Genomic DNA, 17574 nt, shown 5'->3' with positions numbered 1-17574 from the left:
GCTACCGCTAGAATTTGCACCATCCTTGGATTATTGTTGCTGCTGGTTTCGGGACCTGAACGGCTGGGCTGTGTTTTTTTACTGGTTTATCAAGTTCATACTTGTGAAAGAAGAGTAAGAAATTTGATGGGGTTGAGCATGAGTCGATAGTTTTGGAGCCAATGTTCTGTTGCCCAAAAAGCATTCTGGGTGATCATTTGAAAGTGATTGGGTTGTCAGACTAGCATGTAAGATAGAATCATCTGTATATTGAACTAGAGACGTTTGTTGGGTAAATAAGTGGAAGGTATATGTGGGAATTGTAGATCAGTATGTATGTTGAACCTAGTCAGCCATTGTAGCTAGACAGAATGTGCATATAAGTTACACATGTAAGATCAGTGCCATTTTGTATAGCCATTCAGTGTGAGTGCAGGCTTGTTGAACTTAGAAATTACACAGCTTTAGACCCAGTTCTCCAGAAGCTAAAAAACGTTATCAGTTGAGGATGGCCAACACAACAAACCAGTTTACCACCTGACATACAGCAGTATTTTCCTTACAGAGATGAGCTCATGATGGAAGATGGAATCATTATGAAAGGTCCAAAAGTGTTAATTCCTAAGGCATTACAACATTAATATATCAAAATTTTGCATTGTGGTCACATGGGTGCTGACTAATCAAAAGAAGGGAAAGAGACATTGCATTTTGGTCTCCTATGTCCAAAGATATACAGAAAGAGACTCTAACATGTTCAATTTGCAACAGCACCAAACTACATTAACAAAAAGAACCACTTTAGCTATACCAAATGCCTGAATTACTATGGTCAATGGTTGCTACAGATATTTTCAAATGGAATGGTCAACATTACTTAGTGTTAGTATACTCTTACTCATATTGGTTTGAAATGAACCTACTTCCTAACTTGATGTCCAGCACAGTCATTAAAAAATTGAAGAGACATTTTTCTTTCCATGGTAGTCCGCACAAAGTAATGTCTGACAATGGTGCGCAGTTACATGTTAGCAGTTCAAGAAATTTATAAAAGAAGAAAAAGCAGCACACAAGCAGGCCCGGGTGTCCACAGTACAAAAAACACAAAATCCACCAAGAAAAGCACTGGAGAAACTAAGAAAGTTATTTTTTAGCGTAGTTAAAATTTAATGTTCACTATTAGTCCCAAAGACTTCATCAGAAATTATAAAATACACTTCCAAATCACTATAAAACCATTCAGAAAACATTTGACCAATCAGGTCATCTCAATAATAAATCAATTAAATGCATAAATTTAAAGAAATACTCCAAAAATGTGCATCTGAAGTGTCCACACAGTTAACAAAGTGTAAAACAAAATGGCATTCACACCTGTATATTCACTTTAGTCTTCTTCTTTTGGCTTTTTCTGGTTAGGGGTCACCACAGCGGATCACCCATCCGCTCATGATTGGCAGTGAAGTTTTATGGTGCCAAGGTGCAAGCTTGGCACCCAACCTTCCCCAGAAGGCACACACATGCACACACTCACACACAGGGCCAGTTTGGAGTGTCCAATCCACCTACAGCATGTCTTTGGGATGTGGGAGGAAACCGGAGTACCTGGAGGAAACCCACATGACCACAGGGAGGACATGCAGACTCCACACAGAAGGCACCCTAGCCGAGACTTGAACCAGAGAACCTCTTGCTGTGAGATGGCAATGCTAACCACTGCACTATTCACTTTAGTAATTTTCCTATTTTTTAAGAAACATTTAATGTTCACCATATCATTCAGACCAGGGGGTAAATAAGAAGCAAATTTAATCTGCCATTCTGCCTGTCTTTGTTCAACATAATTTCTAAAGTCCCCTCCCCTAAGGTCACGTTTTTTTTTGGTCGAGTTCAAGAAATTTGCTGAGACTTGGGACTTTGTTCATATTACCAGTAGTCCTGAGTATCCACAAGCCAATGGTTTAGCTGAACATGCAGTTCAGAGTACAAAGCACTTGTTGGAGAAATCCGAAAGAGACGGTACCGATGTTTTCCTTAACTTAGTCAATCTCAGAAACGTTCCTTGAGACAACTTGCTTGGTTTGCCTGTTCAGAAACTGATGTCCATACAGCCATGAACAACTCTTCCAATCAGCAAATAATTGTTAATACCAAATACAAAGAACAATAGAGTGGTCAAGGCTCAACTTTCAAGAAAACGTCAGTCACAAAAGTTGTACTATGACAAGAGCAGTAAATCCCTTCGACCATTACTACAGGAAGTTGTGAGAATGCAAGCATCCAAAGGATATGACCGAGTGGGAATCGTGAAGAAAATTTGTGAGGAACTGAGATCTTACATTATACAATTGGAAGGAATGGATTTCAGAAGGAATTGTAGATATTTGTTACCTGTCTCCAAATCAGGGACACAGCAGATTGCCTGTGCCAATGACTCTAATTCCCAGAGTGACTCGCTAACTGTTCGGATTCAAAAGGACAGTGTGCTAACTTCAAACAATTGTGATGTAAACCCTGATGTTCCAGTTTTAAAATAATCCCCAGAGACTGTCCCTGTTGCTAAACCCATTCAGAATGTCTATGTTACTAGACTGGGTAGAATTTCCAGATCCAGTCCTAAATACACAGTGACTTGGACTTAATCATTTATGTTTTGTTGAAATGTTGAAATAATGTCTAGATCTTAACTTTGTCCTTGTTCTAGCATTTGCAATGTTGAACAAAATCACAGATGGAGGATGTAGACCAGTGTGTATATTGAACCTAGTCAGCCACTGTAGCTAGACAGCATGTGCTTATAAGTTACTGAGCACATGCAAGATCAGTGCCATTTTGTGTAGTCAGTCAGTATGAGAGCTAGCTTGAATGGAGATGCATATGTGAGTGTGTTAGAACTAATGAGTCAGTCAGTAAGCATATGAAGTTCGAATTATGTGTTCCAGTTACAGCTCCTGATGTGTTTATGTACAATAAATTACTTGAATGCATCTCATTTAAATACCTGAGACAGGAATGTTAAAAAGGCATGGTCAAAGGATGGAGCCATATGGTATCCCTGTGGTAACTGAGAGGTATGGGGAGACAGTGTATAATCATATGATGGATTGATTTCCATTGAACAGGAGCAGCTTGTGGTATTGGACTGCTGGGCTGCACCCCCTCAACTTTTGCAAAAAAAAAAAAAAGTGTAATTATTTAATTTAAACACTAACAGCACTTTGAACTGCAAGCTTGTATGTAAAGTCTAATTGCGATTTTACGCAGAACTCAGAGCAGCATGCATGCATGCTTGAGTTCCACTTTAAAAAAAAAAAAAAAAGAAAAAAAACTACCTTTTTTTGTCTTCAGACTGCTTTTAAAACAGTCCCAATTGGGAAGGCCACAGGCATCAATGAAGATGCCCAGAAGTCATTGCAGCTTTAACCACAGCAAATGGCAAGATGATTGGGACTGTGAAATCAACAGCCTGTCACATAATCTGAGTATGTGATGCAGCTGCTGCTTAGTCTTGTTACTTTCACGTTCTTTTCCCGTGCTTTAATTGCAAGGGACAGAGTGAGACGGTGGAGAGACAGTGATCGGATTCGGGTTTAAGGTAAGTTCTCAGTTTTTTTTTTCCCCTGGCAGGGCCAACCAGATACTTTCAGCACTTTTTCCTGGCAGGTTCAACCATATACTAGTGGCCTGTGTGTTTTAGGGGCTGTTGATGACATTTTTTTTTTTAACATAATATAGTGACAGAGTGAACCAGATGCTACTGGTCCGTGTGTCTTGGGAGCTGTTGATTTTTTTTTTTTTTTAAATATAATATCCTGCAGGTGTCAAAGAGATAGTAAGTATGCAGTGTGTTCTGGGGGACCGTTTGTGGATGACATGTTTTTTTATTTATTTTTTTAACCTAATATCTTTTCACAGGGTTAGTAAACATACATTACGATGGTCTGTCCATGTTTTATTGTTGAAACAAACTCTACCGTTGTATGAGTAAAGTGTGTATGGGTGAACTGAAGTAAAATCACATTCAAGTTCCTGGCTATGTGATATGAAAGAAATACAGTAATGTAACCATGGTCTATTATTTTAAACCTTGTAAGCTCAAAGCAGATTCTCTGGGTAGGCAGTTGGGATGGGGGCAATGTCTATATGCAAATGGAATGACTGCAGTTCTGGCTTGCTTTGCAAGAGTAATGTGCATTTGAGTGAAGTAAGATCGACTACAAACTCTGAACTCTGAGTATAGTTTATGTGAAAAAAGCAAAACTTACTTTAATGACAGTGTCATCTTTTTTTTTTTTCTCGCAAGATGAAATCAGATACTGTCAGTGGCGTAGGTAATGGAGATCGGGGGTATATGTGAAACAAACAACCGTCCCTGCTGTTTACTGTTGTAATTCCAGCTTTGCAAAACTTTAATACTTTTCAGCCTGTGCTTTATAAGATGAATGTAAAATAATTAGCAAGTTTATGAGTAATTCTTTATGCATGTTATTTCATATCTGTTCATGTATATACTGAATGTTTGTTTAAAAATGCTTCTAATACAATGGAGCATTTCTCCCTGGACATATGATGAAAAGGGTGGGTTTTTTTGACTAAAGCCGGTTGTAGAAACCTGGGTAAACAAAAGTAAAATAAATAAAATGAAATGTATATCTGGCTGGTACACACAAGCTGTTACTAATGTTTCTGTCAATAGAATGAAAGTAATGCAAGTATGCAACACAACTATTACTATTATTTCTACTTTAATCCTGACAGGGTAAAAGCTAATGGTTTTAGTTAGGTAATTGGGGGTGTTTGTGAATAAAATGAGTTGATTGGCCTTGCTGATTACTTGTAATTGTGGCTTTGCAAGATTATTGTGCATTTGGGTAAAGTCAGTTGTCATACAAGTCTATAACCATTGTTTCTGTGCAACAGAGTAAACTAATGCAATCATTGTTATTTTTCTTTTAATCCTGGCAGGGCCAAAGCAGATACTTTAGGCCAGAAATTGGTATGATGGCTGTTTTGTGGATGACATGTTTGGCACTGTAGCTTTGATGTAATAATTCTGGCTTTGCAGGACTAACATGTATTTGGGTAAAATATGATATAATACAGACTCTTATTCACATGCATCAGTTTAATACAGTAATAAAAACAATATCACTAAGGCTGACAAGGTCAAACCACCTCCTTTTGGTAGGTGATGGGTACGAGTGGGCTGTCTGTAAATGAAATGATTGGTCCTACTATTTAGTGTTATAATTCTGCCTTTGCAAGACTGCTGTTCATTTTGGTGTAGTGAGATGGAGTGACTACAAGCAATGACATTTGGCTAATGTTTATGTAAAGCAGTACAGTAATGTAACTGCTGTCTTTTTTTTTTCATTTTTTTTACTTTCTAGGTACAAATCAGGTACTTTGGGTAGGCAGTTGGGATGGGGGCTGTGCCTTTGTAAGAATGAAATGAAATGACTGTCCCTGCCTTTTACTGTTGTAATTCTAGCTTTGTAAGACTAATGTTTATGGAAGGGTAAGCATACAGGCTGTGACTACTGTTTCTGTACACCAAAAATTAAAATAACACAAATCTATTATTATTTTAATGCTGGAAGCAGGGTTAGGGTTGATCCCAATATAACATAGCCCCACCCCTTTCTAGTTGGTCCACACCATTCAGCTGTCTCCTGCAGGCCTCCTTTGATTTGAAGTCACCAGCCACAGCTGCTATTGAAGAGGTAGCTATTAAACCACTGAAGGATGGCATACTGTATCAAAGGCTTTTGATAAGTCCAGAAACAAAGTTGAGGCTAGCTTTCCTTTATCTCTGGTTCTTTTAACTGTTTCTGAGAGGAAGAGTTCAGTATTAGTGCTATGAGGGGGCAGAAGCCATGTTGTGAAGGGGTTAGGAGTTTTTTCTTGAATAAGGTACTTCAGTAATTGTTTCAGTATATGTTGTTCTAATGTTTTTGATAGGGGGATAAGATAGCTGTAGGTCTGAAATTACTGATTTCTAATCCAGGAATTTTTTGTCTTGAAAGTGCTAATCCGTTTAACGCAAACAGGAAAATTAAATTGAAAGTATTTATGGCATTATCCAAAGGCATGTTTTTTAGAGTATTCCAGTTAATGGATGCTAGCATGGAGTTAAAGGTGTCTTGGTTGAAATCGGAGAGGTTGTGGGTGGTTTACATATACTTTATTCTGTGATGGAGTATTAAGTTTATTTGCATATGTTGGGAGATGGTCACTAATGGAGTTTGATAGTGTGTCCACAGAGGTATATTTACTGGGGTTGGAGACTAATATCCAGTCAAGTGTAGAACTGATAGTTTTACACTGGTGTTTTGAAGTATCAATCAGTTGTTTTAAATCAAGTAGGTTAATGCTGGATGTAGGGGAAGTGGATATTATGTCAAGTCAGTTAATACTGACATCCTTAAGGAGTAGTATTTCATGTGGTTTGATGGTTGTTGACCAGTATAGAATGTCCACTTGTGTTCCAATGTTATCTCCTCTGGTAGTAATACCTATAATGATGCACATTTATTTAGTTTCTGAAGGAGATCAAGAATTTGGCTGTGTTAAACTTGGACATTGGTTCTTTATCGGAGGTGATTTGATAGCGGGTAGGGAAGAGCAAGGCTATTCCATCTCCTTTCATTTTTGTACCACCCTTCTGAATAATATTAAAGCCAGGTGTAGGTATTTCATAACCTGTTATAGCAGGTTTTAGCCAGGTTTCTGTAATTACTAAGATGTCAGGCTTATTGTGGATTATCCAAGCATAGAGAGTAATAATATTATTTGACATACTTCTGATGTTAATTGTAACAAAATTCAGGTTTATAGGAGAGTGGTTGAGGGATAGGTAAAAAGTTTGTCATTAGGATGGCTACTATTATGTTGAGGTTGGTTTAAGGTAGAGCCTAGGTTGAAATGGATATCACCAGTAATGAGTTCTTATAGTGGAATGTGATTACTGTTTGCTTTGTAGAGATTATTATTTTTTTTTTTTTTTTTTTTTTTTTGGCTAAGATTTTGTTCTAAGTTGAGTGGGGAGTAAGTTAAGGACTCTGTATGTAGGATATAAGTATGGTATGCCACTGAATAGCTCAGGTGCACAAGCACGTACAGATGAAGGGCGTAAGAAGAAATGGAAGAAAGTGTTGGAGATGCAGTTCTGGTTATTATTATGTTATGGTAAGATGAAAAGTGCAAGAAGGATGATTAAGATGATACGTATGCTTATGAAAGCCATGTCGTATTGGTTAGCCAGAGTGTATTAAGGTGGGGTGAGGAATACATGAAGTGGTAGTGAAAGTAGTTAACTCACTAACACTTTTGTGTAGTGTGGAACGTCACACCTCTATACACATCTTGCATTCCAGAGCATTATCTGAAAAATAAAATTAAAAAGCAGAAGATACACAAATGTGAATAGTTTCTGAGGAATAAAATGTATTAAAACAAACAGCAGTGTTATCAGTAAGAAGTGTTGTTTACAGTGGTAATAGTCAGGGGATTCAAAGTCTTTCCATAAATACTTTAATATATTATAATGCACACACACCTCAAATTATATTTCTGGCTATACTTTCACAAACATATGTTGAATACTCTACAACCTAGGCATAAACTAATGCTACATTTGTGTTAACCAGACATAATTTTTCGTAAATGAAACAAGAAATGTCTCTGTGAATTCATGTTTATTGAGATACTTACAGAAGTATGAAACCCATGCTTAAGCATATCATTATCAATATAAATAACACTAAATATTGCTCAAGATGTACAACTTACACTGCAAATTTTAAGTTTTCTACAACAACATTCAAGTTCTCACCTGATGTCATGTGACAGTCGCTTGCTTTTGAAATATTAAGTACACATGGAAATATTAATTATTTTCATATTACTAACAAACAACTAGCAATATTTCAGGTATAGTGTGATATAAAAGGACATGGACAATTAATTTTCCTGTCTCCCCACATAGCTTATCATACCATCAAACCACAAACTTCAACCAGAAAGTAGACACACTTAGAAAAAACATACACAGTGATTCCAAAAGAAGATAAAATATTAAAGTTTATGTTATCGGCTTTTGGCACCACTGTGTTTGTTTTTCCTAGGCATATCATACCATACCATTCAATATCATGTAAAGCTCTTAGGTTTAAAAATATGAACATAAATATGAAAAAAAGAATAATACGTGACAAACAGTGATTAATTTCTTTGCTGCAGGACATCTCAGATTAACAATCTTGGTGTCATTTTTTAATAATGCTTATTATTAGCTGCTAAATCACTTAGTTAAAGAAGCCAGACCAAAAAAAAAGAGGTCTGGATGCCATAAGGAGCTTTGAGTGTGAACTGAAGGTATATAAAATGGCACTATAAGCTTTAATGAGTTAAGTTGAATAGCTATGTTTTGTGACAGAGGAGAGTTTGGCATTAGAGATAAAAGGTGGGATGGTCAGAGACTGATTAGTAGTGAAAGGTGTGTGTGGGAGTATTTAAAATTCAAAGGAAGTGAGAGGAGTGATGCTATGTGGTAGGGTGAAAGCCTGGGTGGAGAAGGAGATATGTGGAGTAGTGATAGGAGGAAAGTGATGCTAATATATGGTTGGTTTAATAGTAGTGTGAGAGGAGTATTGATCTGAGAAGAAAGTAAGAAAAAGCGATGTTGGTAAATTATGAATGGTTATGTAGTAGAGGGTGGAGTACGGGAAGTATAAACGTAGTTGAAGAAGAGGTGGTTGGGAATTAGCAGTAGGATAGTGGAGTGCAGTGAGTCTGAGCAAAGCAAGATGAGCGGAGTGGTCCTAAATCCCATTATAGTCAAGAATCAACAAAAACGCAATCAGTGGGAAAAGGATACCTCAATTAAGCTTTAAGGTAGGTATCCAGGTGAAACACTTGGGTTATGGATATATAATTTTGTTATTAAGTTCAGCTATTTTGTATCAGTCGCAGCCAATCATAGTGTTTAGTTTTGCAAATAACTAGGATTTAAAGAAAATCTTTTAATTTACTCCTTTAACCTCCCATAACTTGATTGTTTTGTTATTTCAAATCACAGTTTTCATTTTTTTATTGCCAGCTGCACTCCTTTATGGTATTACACCATTAAGAACGATCGCTTGGTCTTAAACACATAAATGCAGCAGATGACTGTGAATATTTGAGAAACTGCTATTAGATTTGCTTAATAACTCTATAGGCGATGTACCAGTTTGCAGCTAGGAACCCCTTGTTTCACTTTGTTTCATTAGCTTTAGTTGCTGGAGTCCAGGAAAAATGTAAGACCTGGTAGTAATTAGTGTCTAGAGCATGGCAAGATGTTTAGCTAAAAGAGAAAATACAGAAAACCCTATGAGCTTTAATTATAATTATAATTTGAGTAATATTAAAAACATTAGAGAATGCAATTGTGGATTGTTTGGCAAAAACTATTTAGAAGATGAACAGTATGGACCACAGGCTAGAGACTGCCTTCCGTTTCAAGGACTGATATCAGAGCACAGGCAAAGATAAAGGAATGGGGCTCCTAAGTGAAAGACAAGCAGTGGTAGAGTTTTTAGCTGAATCTAGAACAGAAGATGCTGTTAAAAAAGGATATTTAGTAGTGCAAATGGAATGTTGCATAACTATAAGAATCAATCAGAGGAGGTTAGAAAGGACTGAGAAGAGAGACTGGATAAGTAATTCACAAAGAAACAATGGGAGGATATATATATAGGTCTATGTTGAATGATCGACACTACAAAATATCGAACACATATGGTAGAAACATTACGATCAAATTTTATGTTGATCATTCAACAACAAAAAAACTAAAATAAATAAACCCCCAGACCCCCCGCTACTTAAATATACCAACTCCAAGATTACACTACAGCGAGTAAAAGGGAAATGTCCCCTTCCATACTGTATGCTGATCTCCATGCAGAATTTCGAAGTTTTAAAACTTCGATCATATGGTCTTCGACCATATGCAATTTGAGGTTTTAAGCTTCAACATTCTGCATGAGACCCATATATATATCTATATATATATATATATATATATATATATATATATATATATATATATATATATAGTAGTCTACTTCTATAGCCCAAAAAGCCACAGTACTGAAGACCAGAAGATTGCGATGAGAAGAACGACACTCAAAATCACAAATCATGTAAGTATTCCCAGGGCAAGTGAACACATGTCCACAAGGGGAATTATCCCCTTTCTCCACTGTAGTGCAATCCTGGAGTTGGTATATATAGTTAGGGTCAGTGCAGAAGGTGCAGCCCCCACCTAGGTGGATTTTAGCTAGTGCTCTGTGATTTACTATTGTTTTGGGCAAGAATTCACTTGCCCTGGGAATACTTATGCGATACGTGATTGTGAGTCTCGTCCTTCTCATCTCGATCTTTGGTCTTCTGTATTGTGGCTTTTTGTAATATAGAAGTAGACCTAGATATATATATATATATATATATATATATATACACACACACACACACACACACACATACGTATAGCTATATATATATATATATATATATATATATATATATATATATATATATATATAGCTATACGTACGTGTGTGTGTGTATATATAGATATATATATATATATATATATTTCCCTAATATGCCGCAAAGTCTAGAAGATTTAGGATTTTTGCTTGGAAGTGTAACAGACACCAAAATGTCTTTTCTGGGTTAGATTGCAAATGTTGGAGGTGTGACGGGGAAACAAGAGGTACTTAGGAGCATATTATTGTGAGTATAATGAGCTGGCAGACTTGAAAGATTCCCTATAGACGATTCTGTTAGTTATACTGCATAAGCAAACTGGTGTAACTAAGAAAATGATTTTTTGAGCAGTGAAGCAGAATCTTAATTGTCTAGATCAAGTAAGGCCTTGCTGAGTTTAATTGTGGTGGCTGTCAAAAAAGCATTTGCTAGAAAATGGAAATCAAAGTCTAAAGCAATTGTCCTAAAAGTAGTGAACACAGTAACAGAGATAAAAGAAGTGGAAGTAGGATCCTTAGAAAATGGTAGGAGAAAATTACATAAAAAATGGCAATTATGGGAGCAATACATGCAGAATATTAATTTTTTTTGGAGGAGCGAATGACATCTAAGGGATGGCAGGAATTGAATGAGTTATGTAATGTCTCAATGACAATAACTCTATAGAAGATTATATGTGATGCATAATGTTTGCAAGTGAAAAAAATGTCAATATGTTTTTTATCATGTATATAGATGTATGATTGTGTTGTAACTGATACTTAAATAAAGATGTTTTGTGTTTAAAAAAAAGAGTAAGCCTAGAAAGGGAGTATAGAAGGATAGCTGTAGAGGGGTAGTAGAATACTGTGGTTGAAAAGACAGATAATTTAGATGGAGATGGTGCAAAAGAAATATAAGAATCGATGCAGTAGTACTTCTCGTTTTATATACGGTGTAACTCTGCTGCACTGCAGTTTAAACATGGTCATTAATTAAAGAAGATTTCACTTTAAAAGACGATATTAACAAAGAAGGCATCACTAAAGGAAGACATTATGTAAGAAAGGCATCACAGTAAAGTTCACTATTGGAGGAGCTGAACTCAGGTAATGGAGATGTGGAGATAGTGAAGGACAGAGCTGGGTTGATGAAAGTGGTAAGTACATGTGAAGAAAAAAGAAAGAGTATCGATGGGTAATTATGAAAGCACTTAAAGGGGGGTGCCTGCAGGACGATTCTGTGCTGGCCAGATGGTAGATAAGTAAAAAGTCACAGAAAAAGAAAAAAAAAAGCATCTCAGGCTATGAGTAATAATTGAGAATGTACACTGCATGCGATTGAATGTCCTATAACCTTATTCAGATACCAGGATGCACATGTTATAACAATGGCATCTAAGCACAAGATGTAAGCTAACAGAAATATAAAGACACGTGTGCCATGGCATCTGAACTATATAGCTACAACACAATGCAAAGCTAACTTGAATAGTCTGAAAAGATGTGGGTCCTCAGCGGTATACATATCACAACTTTGTCATAGAAAACACTTGAACTCTTATATAGAGTGTGCTTGCAAGTCAAACCATAATCATTATAGTAGAAGTATGCTAGCATGAGCTCTAGTATTCAATAGTTCTGACTATAATCTGCCACACAAGGTTGAATGTTAGTTCTTAACAAGTACAGTTTGACTTATGTTCAGATCACTTTCTTTTTAATCACAGTTACTTCCTTTGTAGTGGAACTAGAAGAGGGAGAAATTCTGTGTATCGGTGCATAATTGAGTGTTTGTAACCTCAGCAACTAAGTAGTGCAAGGTACAATCAGTGATGACTTATTCTGTGGGTGCAGAGAGTGTCTGAGTGCGTACAGCCTTGGATACTAAATACTACAAGGTAAAATTAATGGTGACATAGTACTCTGGACTGATTGAGAAAAGGGGGAAGAGTCCCAGGGGAGTACACAAACAATGACTGACTGATTTTCTCACTGACTATATTTTATCTTTTTATTTTTTATTCCGGCTAGTAAAGTAATATTATACATTTGTTTCTACTTTTCCCTGGAATACAAAGCAAACATTTTCTTCTACATGGTATGATGTTTATCCAAAATGTCTTTGAAAAGGTTGCAGATCTTAATGACTCTATGCTTAGAAACTTTCTTTATGTGATACCACGTCCCTCTTGGTCGACTTATAATTTTGACTTGATGGCTTTGAAAACAGTTAGAGACAGCTTTATTTGTAAATGTCCAGTTAGCTTTCCTCACCCACAATCAATAGCAAGTACCTGCAAAATTAACATTTATTATAAGAAAGTACATGACATTATCAGCCCTCACATGACGAAGGTTCTTGATCTCCCAAACAGTTATCTTAATTATAGTCTTAGCCATATCTCTAAATGTTAGCACTAGGATTATGGTTGAAGTAGATCATAATTCTGACCCAACCATAGCAATCTTTAGAGTTATAGTTAGAGCTGTATTAAGCATAACTAAACCTACGTACAGCCTTGATCATTAAAGATAAAGTTACCCTTTGGTTGGGTGCTATCTTTAGCCTAATCCAAAAAGAAGGGAATAAAGATCAACATTATTATTGATTTTTTTAATTTTTTTATGTTTTTGTTTTGAAATAAGTATTTTCTGCTATAATGAAAGGCAGTCTTGCCTTCATTCTTTATAGTAAAATGCCCCACTATTTTGCCATTTATAGCAATGTCTTTTGACTTTTCCTGGTTAGGGGTCGGCACAGCGTAACGCCGGTCTGCTTATTATTGTCAGTAGATTTTTACGGTGCCGAGATGCAAGCCCAATGCCCAACCTTCAACAAAGGCACACCCATTCACGCACGCACCTACCTGCATGTCTTTAAATGTCACTCAACTGTGGGAGTACATGCAGACTCCACACAGAAGGTGCTCCAGCTGAGAATCGAACCGGAGAACCTCTTGCTGTGAGGCGACAATGCTAACTGCTGCACCACCGCGGCTTTACCATTTTGCCATTTATACTGATGATGCATTTGACAGAGACAATGGAAAAACAATGACTGATTTGTTTGAACTGTATTTGCTCATTATTTTCTCTGTGGCTGTCTGCTTTCTACTTATTGTAGCAATGTGTTAATGCATGAGCGTGTTTATTCCGTCGTCTTGAAGATCAATGCAGAATAGAGAAAGAGTAATCATTATTTAACTGACCTAGGTATGGCTGCTCTTTTGGTTTAGGAATGACTGGGTTTTTTTTTCCTTTGAGATTGAATAAGCTTGAAGTGAGAATATACAAATAAAATAACTATGGGGTACAGGGGTTTTCCCACTTTACAAAAATGCCTTTTATTACATGTAGCATAGCACTGAATTGTCATGCGATGTACAACATAGCACTGAATTGTCATGCTTCTTTACAAAGTTATGCCAATCTAGGTTTCTGAGGTGTGATAGGCTGAGGGTGAAGAATATCAGATTATGGCTTTGTATGTTTCTGAACTGTGATAAGTTAGGTATGAGGAATGTGATATTATTCGAGATCCCCAGTCATGTTTCTAGAGTGCGATATGTTGAGTTTTAGAAATGTCTGATTATGCCAGTCATGATTATGTAATGTGATACATTGATTTTAGCGGTTTACCTTTACATGTTTGAAAGTCAATTGGTCGTACATGCACATCTGCAAACCAGGTATCCGAATTCCGTAACGCCAAATTCCCGAAATATCATAAAATAATCGAATTTTGACATTTCCAAATGCACCACCACTGAAACAAGTGCTACCATGGGTCAAAAAGGGGCTGACATTTTGTAATTTGGCACTTCGGTTTTCGCGATTTTGGAATTTCGTGGTTTACAGTTTGCGCCAGCGGGTTCGAAGATTTGATCTTCAAACATGTAAAGGTAAACCAATTTTAGGGAATTTCAGATTATGACAATGCATATCTTTGGAGTTTAATAGATTCATTTGAAGATTGTCAAATTTTCGACAGCTTTGACAAAATATCCTTAAGTTACTAATCTTCTTTCAGTCGTATAAGTTGAAGAGTTCAACCACCCTAATTAAAAAAAAGTCTAACAAGACACCCAAAACTACAAATCTAGTAAATTAAGCTTTCATGAAAGAGACTTCACCAATCATAGCCCATATTACCATTGATCCCCTAACGGAAGATACATATACTTGGATAAATTGCTTTTATCATGCCAGTAATTCACTTAACCAGGTTAGTAATATATTAACTGAAACAAGAAATAATTATCAACTTAACCAGGTTATTAAGCATAAATGAAACATGAAGTAATTATTTACTCACCAGTATGGTTGGCAATTTCTCCTGCTGAACATGGGATACAGTCAAAACAGCATTTAGCCTTTCCTTTCTGAGTGGCTTTCCTATAGCCAGAAGGGCACATTTCACTGCAAATGGATTTGGATACCTAGGAGTCCACAAAATTAAAAAAAAAAAATCTGTGAAGACTGATTTTTGTTTCAGTTTACTAATGATGTACACTCTGTTTCAATTTAACTTTTGCTACGAGACAGTAAATTTTCTATTTTTATATACCTACTGATCTTCTGGCTAGTGAGTTAAATAAAAGTTAATAAGAAACTGTTTAAATTTTTCATGAAAACGTATCATACTGAAAGCATGAAACAGCAAAATAAAATGAGTGCTGGAACCAGATTTCTATATTATCAAAATCAGAATAATTTAGAGTACTTATATTTTATTATCATATGCATTTTCTGTTGAGAAAACATACAGCACTGTTTTTTTGCTATATTTTTTATGAGAAAAATATCCCATTATACAGGCCATTCCGGCACATATCACATACAGCAACACAAACAGACGGCACTAAACCTGTTCCCTTCCTTAGCCCTTACTTTAACCCTAGCACACAAACACTTACAAACAAACACTGTTCCCTAATGGTGAAACATTAGAATATCCAAAACATATGGCATTAAAAACACAAACCCATGCTTGCTTTACCCACATGCATGGGACTTTCCTCCATTTAACAACTGCAGCACTTGATTTATCGAGTTCTGTCAAAGAATTGTCTAAGCACTTCTCTCTTTTAACAAACAGTTCAATTAAATGAAGTGCCTTGCTGCTGCTAATATATACTAACCCTGAGAAAGTGCAAAACTGAGAAAACTCCCACTATCCACTGTACTGTGACCTCCTACAAAGTGTTGCCAAAATTCTGTGGCCAAGGCAATATCTGATCACTTATGCCAGCATTCAAAACATTTCATATTCTGACATTTCAATATATATGTAAGTGTGTACATGTCTGCTTACTGATAGTAAGCTATATATATAAATATATACATATATATTATGTGTATGTATATATATATATATGTGTGTATAAATATATATACACACACACACACACACACACACACACACAATACAAGAAGGGTGCCTCAGAAATAAGCCTCTTTCTTTCATATTTAATCTTTTAATGACCATCAACCAGTCACTCTCACTCCTGTTATTACAGAGTGTGTTGAATGACTGGTAATGACTCATATAAAAGCCTTCATTCCAACCAATCCATATCAACATCAATTTCCCTACTGGAGAAACAGATTGACTGAGGACGCTATTTATGTGGCTTTACATGCTGTCCTTTCTCACCTGGAAAAGCCTGACACCTATGTTAGGATGCTCTTTGTTGATTATAGCTCTGCATTTAATACCATTATATCAAGCCAGCTAATCAGCAAACTTTATGCACTAGGAGTTGTTCTCTCCATATGCAATTGGTCATTGGACTTTCTTATTAACTGACCCCAGTCTCTTAGGTTCGACAAGCACACATTTTCCATCATTACCTTGAGTATCGGTGTGTCGCTGGGCTGTGTATTAAGCCACCTTCTCTATTTACCTTTCACTCATGATTGCCAACCAATCCATGAATCAAACATTGTTAAATTTGTGGATGATATGATCATCATTGGGCTTATATCAAATAATGATGAAGTTGCATATAGAGAGGAGGCTCAGAACCTGACAGCATAGTGTGACATTAATAACTTGGTCTTAGATACCAAAAAGGCCTAAACTGGTTTCAGATGTCAAAAAGATAAAGGAAGTTATCCCTGATTTTAAGACCAGGAAAAAAGATCAGTCACAGTCTGAAAATGATTAATGCAAAGGTTGTGGAGAGAGTTTCCAGCTTTAAGTTTCTGGGAGTCACCATTGCAGAAGATTTGTCCTGGGTTGTTAATGCCTTGAATATAAGTAAAGCACAAAATTACCTTTATTTTTTGAGGAAGTTAAGGAGAGTTAACTTATCCCAGAAGCTGCTGGTCAATTTCTATAAAGAGCATCTTGACTGTTTGTATGCCATCCTGGTATAATAGTTGCACCAAGGCTGCCAAAAAAGCTTTGTCATGGCTCGTAAAGACAGCAGAGGTTTGTATTGGCATTGAACTGCCATCAGTTGAATATCTGTATAATGCTCGCTGTGTTAGAAGGGCTAAAAACATTATTAAGTGCAATACTCATCCTAGAAATGCTTTGTTTGAGATCCTTCCCTCAGGCAGGTGCTTGAGATCAACTGGTGTAAGTTCAAATAGATTAAAAAAAAGCTTTTTTTCTATCTGCCATACATTTTTTGAACTTCTTAGTTTGTGATGTTTCTTTTTAATGAATATGTGTAATAAGTTCTGTTGGTAATGTGCAATATACTAATATTATATGACACAATATACTACATATTAATAGGTGTAATAATAATTTATGTTGTTCTACATTTGGTAATAATGTGTCCTGGTTATTTGATTATTTAATACTGTATGTGGTATTTTTTAAAATTTGATGTTTTGGTATGATTATTTTATTTAAATTGTTATTTAGATGCACCTGGGATTGCCATCAAAGTAATTTTGTTGTGCTATGCAATGACAGTCAAGTGCCTGGACTTGAACTTCCCTCACAAGTAACACTGAGTCCTGTAATTTAATCATGCTTTACTCCTACTACTTGCCAAATTGTCCACCCCTTCTTCAGATAATGACTACATGTCTATTTCCAACTTTTGTCTCCACACTAAAA

General features: G+C 36.2%; 1 protein-coding gene across 1 annotated transcript in view; it reads right to left on the bottom strand.

Moving 5' to 3' along the window:
- LOC122810499 (vomeronasal type-2 receptor 26-like) overlaps positions 1-17574 on the bottom strand; it is a 139214-nt gene that overhangs the window by 5440 nt on the left and 116200 nt on the right. The window contains exon 7 of the mRNA XM_044082080.1: positions 14812-14935. Within this exon, the coding sequence (XP_043938015.1) occupies positions 14812-14935 (124 nt within the window). The remainder of the gene's footprint in view (positions 1-14811; positions 14936-17574) is intronic.

This window comes from Protopterus annectens, chromosome 9.part0 (genome assembly GCF_019279795.1).
Source record: "Protopterus annectens isolate FY-2018-M chromosome 9.part0, PAN1.0, whole genome shotgun sequence".
Taxonomy (NCBI): Eukaryota; Metazoa; Chordata; order Ceratodontiformes; family Protopteridae; genus Protopterus; species Protopterus annectens.
This window is presented reverse-complemented; position numbering and strand designations above follow the sequence as displayed.